This window comes from Malus domestica, chromosome 10 (assembly GCF_042453785.1).
Source record: "Malus domestica chromosome 10, GDT2T_hap1".
Classification (NCBI taxonomy): domain Eukaryota; kingdom Viridiplantae; phylum Streptophyta; class Magnoliopsida; order Rosales; family Rosaceae; genus Malus; species Malus domestica.
Window position 1 is genome coordinate 15,829,218 of NC_091670.1, and position 13,453 is coordinate 15,842,670.

The window sequence follows — 13,453 nt, forward strand, 5'->3', positions numbered from 1 at the left end:
TATGGACATTTCAAGATCAAGCCCTTGAAGATCAAGCCTCTACAGCCCTTCAAAAAGTAAGCTAATTCAAGATCAAGTCTCAACGACCCTTGAGTTAGAACATTCACATTGCAAGACTTCAAAACACGTTTCCTACATGTGATAAGCATATGCCTACAATGTTGGAAATGTGCCCTAAAGCCAGTCATATGATGATACTTTACGGAAATTTCACATGTTGAACTAATCTAATTTAAAATAAAGGGCAAAGATTATTGTTTAAAGCCGTCTAATATAAATGTTATATGCTTAAACGATAAGTCCAAGGAATATGTAATTGGGAGAATGTGATCTAAAGAAGTTAGATTCATGACACCATTCTCTTTTGTATACATATTTTAAACGTTCATGATCATAGGATTGCCAATTGGGCATTGATAATCTGTTAAGATCAGTACGTGGTATGTCTTCTATTAGAGAGAGTGACTGGTCTCGAGTCATTGGTGTGATTGACACCAAGACAAGCATATAGGTGCTCAATAGAGAATGAGTCATCTGAACGCAATCAACAAGGAGTTCTCATACTCATGTCACATGATAACTCATGGTTAGGATAATGCAAAGTAGTCATTTGACCTAAGGCATCATAAATGTCTTGTGGTTAGGTCAATGATCTTTGACTATGTCAAAGTCACTTCGTCAAAGGGTGTCCACGGCATAGTTGGGGTTAAGCCACTTAACCATGGAGGCAAGTGAATGCACAACAAGGGATCTCTAACCTTCAAACCGTTTGAGGGAGAATACTCTACGATATGATTAAGAATCTTTGGCCAGAGTATGAATGAGATTTAAGAAGTCGTTCCAAGTCACATTCAAGGTAATCATATAAGTTAGAGAATCACATTGGATAGTAAACATGAATAAACTATCAAATCAAACAATGTGGTCAAGAGTATTGTATTAGAGAAAGACCGTATTGCATTCTAATCCCAAACTGAATAGGTTCTCCACCTTTTCTGATTAGCTTGGGTAGCCATGCAATATTACTAGGTGTGACTCATGATTTGTGGAAGCCCTAAAGGTGTATAATCACTAAAGGGAGAATTGAAAAGTAAGTTTCAATTCACAATCGATTTGAAGAGTTCTAATTGTCCACTGCCTCGCTAAAAGGAACCTAATGGATCGTACACCGTGTAAGGTAGAGATTGAAGATTGCTCGCAAAATAGGCAATAAGGCCTCATAATTTCGGCCAAGGGAGTAAAGTGGCTGAAATTAAGATACAAAACATGCCTAAATTCTCCCATGGACAAATTAGGACATAAATCAAAGCCAAATCCACCCAAAGGCAAGCTTTGAGAAGCCTATAAATACAAGGCCCTCCCACAAGTATAAGGGTAAAAAAATCTCTACACAAGGGAACCTCTGCCAAACCTTTGAAGACTAATACGTTGCCAAAGCTCTCTTCAAAGAACATTCAACCAAAGCCGAAACATTCTCTCGACCAAAGCCGAACACTTCCTTGAAGAATTAACAAACGCTCGTGCCGATTCCTTCAAGATTTTGTTGCAAGCTTATAAACTTGTAGCAACATTCATTTCAAGATCAAGTCGCCAAGATCCTTGAAGCAACAAAATCCTGCATCAAACACTACCCTTTGTCGCACCCTTGACGTGAAGATCATCAACGTGTTGTTTTCAAGCTCAAAACTTGAAGTAATCGTTCAACTGTTCGTCCGAGATCAAGTCATCGTGACCCTTGGATCAACAATCACACATCTACATCAAATGAATGAAAGGAAAATTGTAAACAGAGATTGTAACCTACAAATTCAAATCAATACAAATCTGTTTTGTACACGTGTTCTTGTTTCATTTGATACATAATTTTCATGTTTACAAAGCAAATTCAGACCTTTGGAGGAAACCAAAAAGCTCTTTGGTTAAAGCAAACACTTATGTTATTCATCAAGCTTGTGGAAAATAAACAAGCACAACAAATACGTGTTGACTCATCCTCAACAAAGCCGAAGATCACCAGCCATGTGACACTAATCGTGGTCCAATTTGTTCATGGTAAAGCCTCGACGACTCTTGAAGAAATCACAAGTCTAATTTAAGATCAAGTGTACACCACCCTTGAATCAAATTTGACTTCAGAAAGCTGTCTAGCAAAACAAACACTCTTGTTCTTCCTAGTGGAGAATCAACAAGCGCAACAAGCACGTTTCGATTCATCCAATACCAAAGCCGAAGATCACCAGCCATGTGAAACTCATCATGGTCCTGTTTCATTCAAGATCAAGCCTTGACGGCCTTTGAAAAAACTTCCAGCCCAATTTAAGATAAAGCCTCAACGTCCCTTGAAGTGTGGGCATTTGAAGGCATCGAAATTTCGGTGAAATAAATGTTCACCAATACATTAAAGTTTTAACATGCCAGGGCATACGTGGCATGTGCCATTTGTCTTCACAAATCGTACACATGGATATGACTCATCAAAATCGGACGAGTCATCAAGAATGACACGTGTCAACATTTGGCGGAAAGAAATTATTTGATTTTAATTTAATTAAATCAAATATTATTTGATAGAGACAAATCATGAACCAACCCACAAATCGAGTCCTGGTTCTTTCGTCAATTAATGAAGCCCACAATCAAGACCAAATCCATCTGTGGGCAAGGCTCGAAGAGTTTATAAATAGGAGGCTCTAAGATGAAGAAAAGGGTCCAGAAAATCATTCACGCCCAGATGTTGAAGCTTTGAAACTTTGAAGCTCTCATGCATTTAAACCCACTAAAAACCCAAGAAGACTCGAAAAACCCTCCTCGTTCTTCGTCAAACCCATGAAGAACCACCAAGCAACTCTACAAGTGCCGGTTCCTCTATTGCCAAAAGCCAAAACCTTGCAGCATCCGTTCATCCAAGATCAAGTCATCGCAACCCTTGGATCAACAACATTACACCTTACAGCTCGGAGATTGAATCAGAAGATCAAGTTGTAAAGAGACTGTAATCCTACAAATTCATTAATACAAACATTTTCTTTGTACATGTGTTCTCTTGTCATTTGTCACAGGATTTCCGTGTTTACAATAACATTATTCTATTATTTAGTTAACTTTTTTTGTCATACTATTATTTAATTAGCCTAAGAGCATCTCTAGTAGAGTCCCATAGGGACAACCACTGCATAAAATGGGTATAAAGAAAATATAGGGACAAAATAAATTTCCAATGGATCAGAAAGTAAGTTCCTAAAGTATACGGACCCACCGGATACATGGTGTATGTCCTCACATATGGAGACTGCAAAGGGACAACTTTGAGTGAAAAACGGAGCCCACAATCTGAGTTGAAGTTATTTTATTTTTTTGTTTTTTATTTCTTCCTGAGTACACAATGAACAACCTAATTCGATATCGAATTTTCCATCCATGAGATTCAAGCCTAAGATCTCTCACTTATAAGTGAAGATGAATAGCACCAGACCATAGTATTGAGTGACTAATTGAAGCTTTTAATACTTTTAATTCTTTTAATTAATTAATTAAATGCTTTTAATTTTAATGTTTTTAATTAATTAAAAAAAGGTTAACATAAACAAAAAATGTGCACCTGATCAAAGTATCCCATAAAATCATAAAAACTTTAAATATAAGGATTCTACTATAAATACTTTTTCATTGGAGACAATATTCATTTAAAGATACAAAAATTGTATTAAAGTCCTTAAGTGAGTACTCAAAAATAGTAGTGAGAGTCCCTAAACATGGACTTCCATTGGAAATGCTAAGTGGGATAAAAACGGGAAAGTGATCATCTCTGGATCTCTTCCACTAAGATCAACAGATCAAGTGATCCGGACCATTAAAATTTGATCAAACGGCTAAAATAGAGGCTTCCTTTAAAAATTATAATAACTTTAACCGTTGGATTAAATTTTAAGAAACAGGATCACTTGATCCGATAGCCTGAAAGAGATCTGGTTAAACGAGTGCATGCAAGCTATGTGGACCCAAATCCAGAAAACAGAGACGGGGGCCCCACCCATCTCATTCATGTCCCACCTCAGCAAAAATCTCTAAACATCGGCACTCTCTCTCATGCGTTTTCATTCCATTGCTCTCTCTATAATCACCTCTCCTGCGTTCTCTCTCCCTCTTTCTTTCCTTCTCTCTCTCTCATCCATTGCTCTCACTTGGGCTTTTTTGTCTCATCCGTTGCGCTCACTTGGCCTTTTTTGTCGCATTCCGGGTTATCTCTTTCGCATTAAATTGGTTTAATAATATAAACCAGTAACTGAAGGAAGAAGGAAAATCAGAGACTCAGAAGAACACAGACAGAAGAGAGTGTGTGCGTGGGAGACGTTTTCTCACCATACCATTTGATCCCGCCGCTTCCGTCTGTCATCTCTCGTCCTCCCCAGTCTACCTTCCGGTATTTATTCTTCATCATTCTTTCCCCACCATTAATCATTTTCCATTTTTTTCAATGTTTTTAATTTTATTTGTTTTTGTGGTTTACATTTCTTCCGAATTGGAGAGAATTAGGAGGATCGGAACGGACCCATATGACCTGAATTTAGTTGTTGATTATGCGTTCTGGGTTTGGTTTGTTTTCCTGGTTTGAGTCGAATCATTTGAAAATAAATCAATTTGGTTGGGTTTTTGGCCAGAATTGCAAAGATCCGAGTTGGGTATGTTCAAAATTCGAACCCAGTTGAAGAAATGGGTTGGGCGATTTTTCACAAGTTTCTAATTTGCATCTTTTTTACTATTGCAGATGTTTAATCCCCGTTTGCATTGGTTTAAACATGTGATGGACGGCTATAATATCAGTTCTTGGATTTTGATATCAAGGCGTATTTGTTCTTGATTCTGTGGTGGATTTTAATATCATTTTTGTTGCTATTGATAATGGAATAAGATTTTCATTATTCGTTAATCGTTCGGTAGAAGCACCAGTGTTTAGGAATTAAGTTAAGTTCATTTGATTTAGTCTTTTTGATCAAATAGAGGGTGTTAATTCAGCTAGCCTGATTCGCGCCAAACTGCAACTGAGTGATCAGTTTCGCTACAGTATGTCTTATTGAGTTCAACCAAATTCTAACCTGTTCCCACCAATTCTTTCTAGCAATTAAGTCTGCCTGAGTAAGATTGAGAAAGGGTGGTGTACTCTTGATTCTTGGTCAACCAGACCCAGTTCAACTTTATTTTGGTGCAAAACTAAATTAACTTGAGCACATTAATACAGTTTACTTAAAAAGTTCACACTTGACTGTGTAAGAATCGCATGATTAAACTTGTGAGTAAAAGTTCACATATTGGAGGTAAGCTAGGCTGAGAGTTCATAGATATAAAACTTATAGTTTATGACATCCTTGACCATATCAAGGGCAAAGTATATCAACATTCCAAGTATGAAGCTGCTTGTTTAGTTTCTACTAAATTACTAATGTGGATTCGAATTGATGGGCAACATGTGTAATACTATGGTGCTAAGTTATATTAGGGTTTAGGATATTTTTGATATTTAAGGTGCTAGTTTGTAAGAGAGTTTATACCATATAAAATTAATTAAGATTATTGTTTGAGAATAAGCTGACTGTTCTCTGTGTTCTAATTTTGTTTCTGTTATTACTTTGTCCTACGTTTGTTTATCGTTCCCCCCTCCCCCCTTCTCCCGGTTAAATTCCTCATACCGTTCCATTTTAGGTGTTTTTGCTGTAATTGCTCTGCTAGTGATGAGCTTACATCTTCCTGAATGACACCACGTCACTAGTCTCAGACTGTTTCATGCACCTTCTTATTTTTGCCACCATATTGATTTTCTTATTATTATTTTATCAATTTCCAGGGTCAGGGTTTTCAGTTAAAGGCATGCACATAATGCAAGAAATTGATTTTATATCATCTTATCCCCATTAGTAAATCTGAATCCTGTTTTATCTCTTGCTATATTATTTATAGATGAATTTGAACTAATGTTTGCAATTTTGTTTTCTTACATTCAGAGTACCGGCATTGAGTTGATATTCCCGATCTTTTACAACTAGGGTTTTATCTGAACCACCTGTGAACACCATAAAGTGTTTTCTGAGCCCGGTGTATTTGGTGGGATTCGTTGACCCTAATGCAAGGTCAAGGGAGTGGTATTGATACTTTCATTGAAATCACAGATGTTGGGCTTGGATCTCTCTCAAACAGCACTACTATGAGTCAGCAGACTTCTTTGAATAATATGCTAAATCCTGTTGAAAACCGGTTGTCAAGTTATATGGTGACATCTGGTGAGATTCCGTGTTTAAATGCCTCTAGTAACCAGAACTTGAGTGGTTCAGGTGAACCTAGCTCTAGATTGGGTCCAGTTGATGATGATGGAATGAAATTGGGACAAGGTTGGTCATCTCCTTATAGTGCTTGTCCTGTGATTGGTCATAGTTCAGAAGAAAGACGAGTTGAACAAAATATCCTTTTTCCTGGGAGAGCTCTTATTGGAATCAGTGGCAATCAGATTCAAGATGGGCCATCTTTTTCTCAGGGCTTTCAAAATGAAAATATAAATTCTGGATATGTGGGAAGTAGTGGTAATACTGTGCCTGGCATGGAAGATGATATTTCAGGTGGATTAGAAACAGAACAGACGTCTTCTGGTAGTGCTTCACCTGATATTGTTGGGACTTTATCCAGAAGCACCGATTTTCTGGTTGAGGAAAATGATGGGAACCCAGGTTCTTCTTTTGGATCTTGGGGTTTATCGTGCAAGCGAAAGGCCCTTGAGGGTACTTCAGGCCAGGCTTATTCTGGTGGAAGTTCTAGCTCCCTTCCACAAGCTGAAACTAGTGCATGGAATACTGTTTCTGCTCGTTATAGTCCTAGTAATTTAAGTTTATCTACACCGTTGCGTAGTTCTCCTAGTGGTGGTCCTTCAGAACAAAACTCAAGAACCAGGTTTGGTTTGATACTTGGGGCATCTGATACCTTTCCTTCAATAGATGCAACAGGAAATGGAGCAAGCTCACTGCAGGAATTTTTTTGTAGGGGGGCTTGTTCTGGGCCTCAGCAAGAATCTGCTCCATCCAACTTATCATCACAATGGAGGTCAACAACTGCAGCTGCAACAAATTCGGCTGGTCCCCAAAGCCAGTTTCCTGGAATGCATATGAGTGGTTTGTCAGGAAACATGCTTCCTTTTCCTTGGACTGGTGCTTCCAGTTCAAGAGTGGGCAGCTTACCAAGTTCTCTTTTGTCTGGATATAGAGGTGCTGAGTTAAGAGGAGAAGCAAACTTAAGAAGCATTCCCAGAAACAATGTGGAGCATTCAACTTTTGCAACTGCCAGTGATATGAGAAATTCAGCACAGGATCCCACAATTTGGGGTCTGGCCTCTGGAGAGTTAAGCATTTCTGTAGGTGCCCCTTCCTCTTCAAGAAGTAGCCCCAGTTCTGGCATTCGTTTTGTGCCTACTCCTGCATTGATCCGTGCCAACAACTTTCCATCTGAAAATCATCAAAGAACAATAGATTGGTCTTTGTTTCCTTCTATTGATTCTCAACCCGGAGGTCATAGTCATTTTAACTCAGTACCTTCAGGACCTGCTTCCTCACAGGATTCAGGAAGTTCTTCTGGGTCTAATAACCAGGGTCGTCACTTACCATATCCTAGGTCCGCATTCTTGGTGGACAGACAAGGTGATGATGCTCTTAATATGCCCCAGTCACTGCAGGCATTAGCAGCTGACATCGAAGGGAGGCGCCGACTTATATCTGAGGTTTGTGTTTTTATTTCTTTTTCCTACTTTTCAAGTACACTCTCACCGTACATGTACTCTTTGGGGACTCTATATCATGGATATTACATTTTTAGAATTAATTTTGCAAAGGCTTTTATCAGTTTCTGTCATCATTTTGACATTCAGAGTAAATCTTAGTATCACCTTTTTTGAATGTCTCTTAGTTACTGGAACTTTCACGTCTTAAAGTTTTTTCATGCTTTACTTGAACGAGAGTATTCACGTAAACATTTCTCGTGATAATATTGTATATATTCTCCACAGTAGTTGATGAACAATAAAGGTTTTAACTTTCCACTTTTCAATTTGTGGTTGCTAAATAAGATACTTCTGTCCTGTCCGTTTTCTTTTGAGGGGCGCTATTTCAACCTCCCCATCTACTTCACCTACTCCAAAACTTTTTATTGCAAATTTAGCATTTCACAAAATAACTTTAAAGGAGACCATTATAAGAAGAGGCCAGCACACACTGGCCTTTTTTCTTTTGCTAAGAGCCTGCACTGTTATCTGATATCAAGAGAAAATTTGAGGGTTACAAAGAGTGTTTATATGGTGGGTGGTGGAGTTGCTAAGATAGAGATATTGTGGGAATAATGGCAGTTTAGAAAAAAATTTATTTACAAAATTTTGTGGGGGTGGCAAAACAAGGTCGCTGGGTAGATAAAATAGGGGTGACAATGGTGCCACTCTTTTCTTACGAGTAAGGTGAAACTGCCAGTGTGAATATGTACTGTGTTGACTGGGTACTAAATGTTTGTGTTAATGATAATATAACATTTTATGTATGTAGGGAGCTAATTCTAATTTGTACTGCTACATTAAAGCAGGTAGTAATTAACTTTGGCCTCTGATTGGGAAAATTAAACTATTCTTTGATGGACGGAGCCACCTTGGGCCCACGGGGGGCAGATGCCCCTACACAGTTTTTTTGGTAGAATAAAAATGTACATGCTTGTGACATTAGTAAGGTGTTTCACTAGTTTACTTGTTTGTGACATTAGCATTAACTCTTCCAGTTGCTACTGCCAACGTTGAAATAGCATTTTAGGCCACGAAATTTTTGAACATTCGGTTGAGAAATTGGCTGGGAAATTAATGGATGGGTGATTACATGGTTATTTTTATAAGGAGAGATATTTGATTGTATTGGTAATGAAGTTGTCATGCAATGCTTTTAAAACATGAAAACGCATGGAGAGATGTTGTAATATGTTGTATGAAAAATCTTATTGATTAATATATAAGTATTTTGTTGCGTAAATTATTTAGCTTTTTAAATTATATCTTTGTTGTTTGAGGATGCCCCACCCCCCCGTTCATATAAATCTCCAGCTTTGTCCTTGTATTCTTTACTATTTTGATATTTGTTATATTCATATTCTTTCACTTTTGCACATTAAGTTTTATGGTTGGATGTGGGGTTGAGTGGAATTATTTTGCATTTTACTTAATGGTTCTTGCCTTGGACTGGTTATACGATGGCATCCGTGTTTCAAGTTTTATTGTTCTATATCCCACTAAATTTTGCAAAAGAATCATTCCCTCGGGAACTAACCATTATAATTTTCTTGTGTACCAGATTCGTCAAGTTTTGAATGCTATGCGTAGGGGTGAGAACTTACGCGCCGAGGTTTGCTATTGACCTCTATGTTAATTTCTGTTTGGTTTAACTTCGAATCTATATGTTTTATTGCAACTGCAAAAGGCTGTTTTGGTATCTGGCTTAGGCTGATAGTCATGGTCTTTTGACAAGTACAAAAACATGGAGGTACAAGGTTAGATATCTTCGATGCAGGTGTTGTCATATATTATGATTGATTTAAAATTTGATTTTTCATTCAATGTAAGTACATTGGAGCACCATAGAACACACTGAGCTTTGTTTGTGCCATTTCTATGGCCAAATCTGGTAACTGTTTAGCTGCCAACGTGCAGCTTGAGTAATGGGTATACTAGCTGTGACATGAAAAAAGCCTGTTAGAAATAAATCTAGTACAACAATTTCTACCTAAACAACCTTTTGATGTGTTGTGAAGGTAGTCTGTTTATCATATGCCTGATTGCCATAGATCTGTCTACTTTACTGGGTTAACATGCAAACATAGCAGAAGTATGTCCTATAGAAGAAAGTAGCACAGAATACTGGTTATTCTACTGTTCATTCCCCCCTTTTCTTTTCTTTTTTTGTGCGGCACGTTGGACATTTTTCTTTGTGCGGCACATTGGACATTGTTCTTTGTGCATCAGCATTATATAGGATTTTTTCTCGAGTAAGAATATAAAATATCTGGATAATCAATCGTCTGCATCTCCATGGTGTGGACTATGATTTGATGGGGTTGATTAAATGGTATGTGCGAAAAAAATTATAGGGTTGGGGAGAAAGATGAAACTAACGATTGTAAGGGCAGCATAATTAAATTGTAATCATCTGGGTATGTTTATGAGCAGGTACAGGCTTGATTGTTTTTTTCTGTTAGTATTTACGGTTAAATGCTTTTGTTGAACAAGGGGAAAGGAGCTTAAATACGGTGTATTACATATGTTTGACAATCAACATTCATGTGGTGATGTCAGGATTATATGCTCCTTGACCCATTCATATATCATGGCATGGCTGAGATGCACGACAGGCACAGAGACATGCGCCTTGATGTTGATAACATGTCTTATGAGGTAAGATGGAGGCAAGTATTTTTCCCAGGGCTTTATTTATTTATTTCTTTTTATTTTTGTTTGTTTCGGAACAGTTCCTATTACTGTACTTTTGGACAATAGGAACTGCTGGCACTGGGGGAACGTATAGGAGATGTTAGCACTGGACTGAGTGAGGAGACTATTATGAAGTGCATGAAACAGCGAATATTTCTCTGTATTTCAGAAAAATCCCCAGCAGATCTGGAACCATGCTGTGTCTGTCAGGTATGAGCTATGCAACTATCGCTACCCGCACAAGAACACAGCTGGTTGCTTTCAATTAGTTAATGCAGCTGATTTACTTGTCCTTGTTACCTTGTATAAAACCTTATCATGGCAGGAGGCTTATGCTGATGAGGATGATATTGGCACACTAGATTGTGGGCATCACTTCCACACCAGTTGCATCAAACAATGGCTAATGCAGAAGAATCTGTGCCCGATTTGTAAAACGACAGCCCTGCTTACTTGAAAGGGAAAACCATTGATGGCCAAGCCTGAAATTTGAATTCTTGATGCTGTATCATTAAAAGTGAAAGTTGGGGGAGAATCTAGTCCTCCCTTCTTGTCTGAAACTAACTTTATTTGTGCATGAACTGAGCACCCGTCGCTGGAAAAAAAAAAAATAGAAAGAAGAAACTTTGCTGCGTGCCTCATGAAGGATTTATATATCAGATAGCAAAGGATACATCTTTTTCCCTTTTTTATGACCGTGACTGTAATGAATGTATTTGAATAATGTTTCTGGATTTATGAAGCCTTTGCTGAATTGTAAGATTGACGATTTCATATTCATTGTTACTCGTCAAATGCATGGATCTTGCTGGAGTTCAAAGCATGATCATGCTAGATTGTCGTCGCGGTCTCATATTGTGTTATCGTTTGTGTCTATTCAAATTGTCGACTCGATCAGCTGATTTGTTGATTTTGCTCTCCCTCTCTCTCTCTCTCTCTCTCTCTCTCTCTCTCTCTCTCTCTGTGGTTCATTAAGTTTAGAAATATGGTGCTACTTTTTTTTGGAAGCAATATGGTGCTACTTTGGACCTATGGTTGAATTGACTGTTTGGGAAGGTGGGAAGACTTGAGTTTGGTACTAGAAATACCAATAATAATTGCATCCACTCTCTCATCCACTTCTTTGATTTAAAGGAAAACTAATAAAAATGGTTTGAAAATTTTGAGTTTTAAGGATAAGGACAAAATAAAGAGTAAAGTGAATAGTATTATGATTGATTTTTTAGTGTAAAATTATGATTTTGCGTTAAAATGAACAGTACCGAAAGTTTTTCGTTAAAGTTCTCTTTATTTAACCCCTGTCCGCAAAACAACACCCTCCCCCCTACCTCTTTTGCATTTCCTCAATTCATAAAAAAGGACAAAAGTTGGTTTTCTGATAAGCATTACACTTCATGGTCACACCTACCCACATCGCTCACACATGTTCTCTCTCACATCATGATATCTATGATATGGTCAAATATATTTGTCAAAAATGTCTACTCAAATGTATATATTTTTTTAACTAAATAAATAAATAATTGTGACTAATTTGAAATAGTTGGATATAATTTTGTTTTTTTACGACAAATTACAATTGGCGCTCGGGTTGCATATGATATCACTCTTTTAATTTCATATGTCCAGACATTTATTGGAGCAACATCATTACTGCGCCAACCCAGAAACACATAATCAAAATAATTAAACTATTAATTACTAGTTCAATTTAATCCAGTTTAAAGAAAAGTATGAAAATATTTTGCAAAACTAATAACAAATAATCCTCAGAGACAATTCCACATAAGTGGAAAGAGAGTTGCACATGGATTGGATATTCATTTGCAGCAATTTGAAGACATTATAATGCTACGAGGAAGCCCCATACAATTTCAATCCCGCAGGCGGAGGCATAGGCTTTTGTCATTGTTTAAGGTCAACATGCAATCTACTCCACTCCATTTATAATACTTTAAGGAAAAGAGAAAATCTTACTTTTGAAATCTGCATTGGCTAATCGATTATAGTTTGAAATTGTGTTTTTATTTCATGTATATAAAAAATAGTTAATGTTCAATTTAAGAAATAGTGATAGTATTCATATTATAAATAGTTAGTGTTCAATTTAAAAAATAGTGATATTACCCTCGTTCAGTTTTAGAAATATTTAGAGTTCAATTTAAGAAATAATGATAGTACTAGTATTCAATTTAAGAAATAATTATTGTTCAGTTTCAAAAATAGTGATAATATCCGTGTTTAGTTCTAAAAATAATATCCGTGTTCAGTTTAACCAAAAGTCATCTAATAACTTTATTTAATGATAAGGAAAAGAGAAAGAAAAGGAAAAAGAAAAGGAAAAACAAAAAACTCGAGCAAACATGCGTGCAAGGGGCACGCCAAGTTTTAGAAATAATACACGTGTTCAATTTTAGAAATAAGTTAGTTCAAGAAATAGTAGAAAACCCTTGTTCAGTTTCAGAAATAGTCAACGTTTAATTTGTAAACTTATTATAGTAACTATGTTCAGTTTTCAAAAATAGTATGTGTTTAGTTTAATAAATAGTTAGGGAGAAGAGAGAGAGATTGATGCACGGGTTCATGCGCGTAAGTTTTTTATTACTTTTTTTTTAATTTTATTTTTTATTATATTAAACTTTGATAATTTTCATTAAAATTTAAGTCATTTTCATTAAAGTTAAGCTTTTTTTCAATAAATAATGTTATTATATAGTCGGTGCTCAGTTCTAAAAATAATTAATATTCGGTTTAAAAAAAATAGTCATTGCTCAGTTTAAGAAATAGTGTTTAAGAAATAGTGATAGTACTATTGTTTAGTAAATTAAAAACCTTTTGAATCAGCAGCCTTTTGAAGTTCGTACTTATTTGAAAAATCTTCAGCACCCAATTAAGTGCAGGCTAAAAATCTTCAGCACCCAAGAACCTATTTAACTCCATTATATGAAGGATCAAGATGTTTTCTCG

At 36.6% G+C, this 13,453-nt stretch overlaps 1 protein-coding gene across 3 annotated transcripts; it reads left to right on the plus strand.

The window, feature by feature from the left end:
- Positions 1–4,086: 4,086 nt before the first annotated feature.
- Positions 4,087–11,246, plus strand: LOC103425620 (E3 ubiquitin-protein ligase MBR2-like). Of its 3 annotated transcripts, none has more exons than XR_011571863.1 (6): positions 4,087–4,420; positions 5,997–7,753; positions 9,354–9,404; positions 10,352–10,450; positions 10,525–10,696; positions 10,812–11,246. XR_011571863.1 is itself a non-coding variant. In XM_008363711.4 (6 exons), exons 2-6 carry the CDS (start codon positions 6,116–6,118, stop codon positions 10,941–10,943), a joined length of 2,064 nt encoding a protein of 687 aa, XP_008361933.1. In that variant the 5' UTR covers positions 4,087–4,420; positions 5,997–6,115; the 3' UTR covers positions 10,944–11,246. The 3 variants fall into 3 exon arrangements, 2 of the variants coding, with proteins under 2 accessions (XP_008361933.1, XP_070661922.1); XM_008363711.4 differs by having other exon boundaries at positions 10,553–10,696; XM_070805821.1 differs by having other exon boundaries at positions 4,294–4,420; positions 4,766–7,753; positions 10,553–10,696.
- The last annotated feature ends 2,207 nt before the right edge of the window (positions 11,247–13,453 follow it).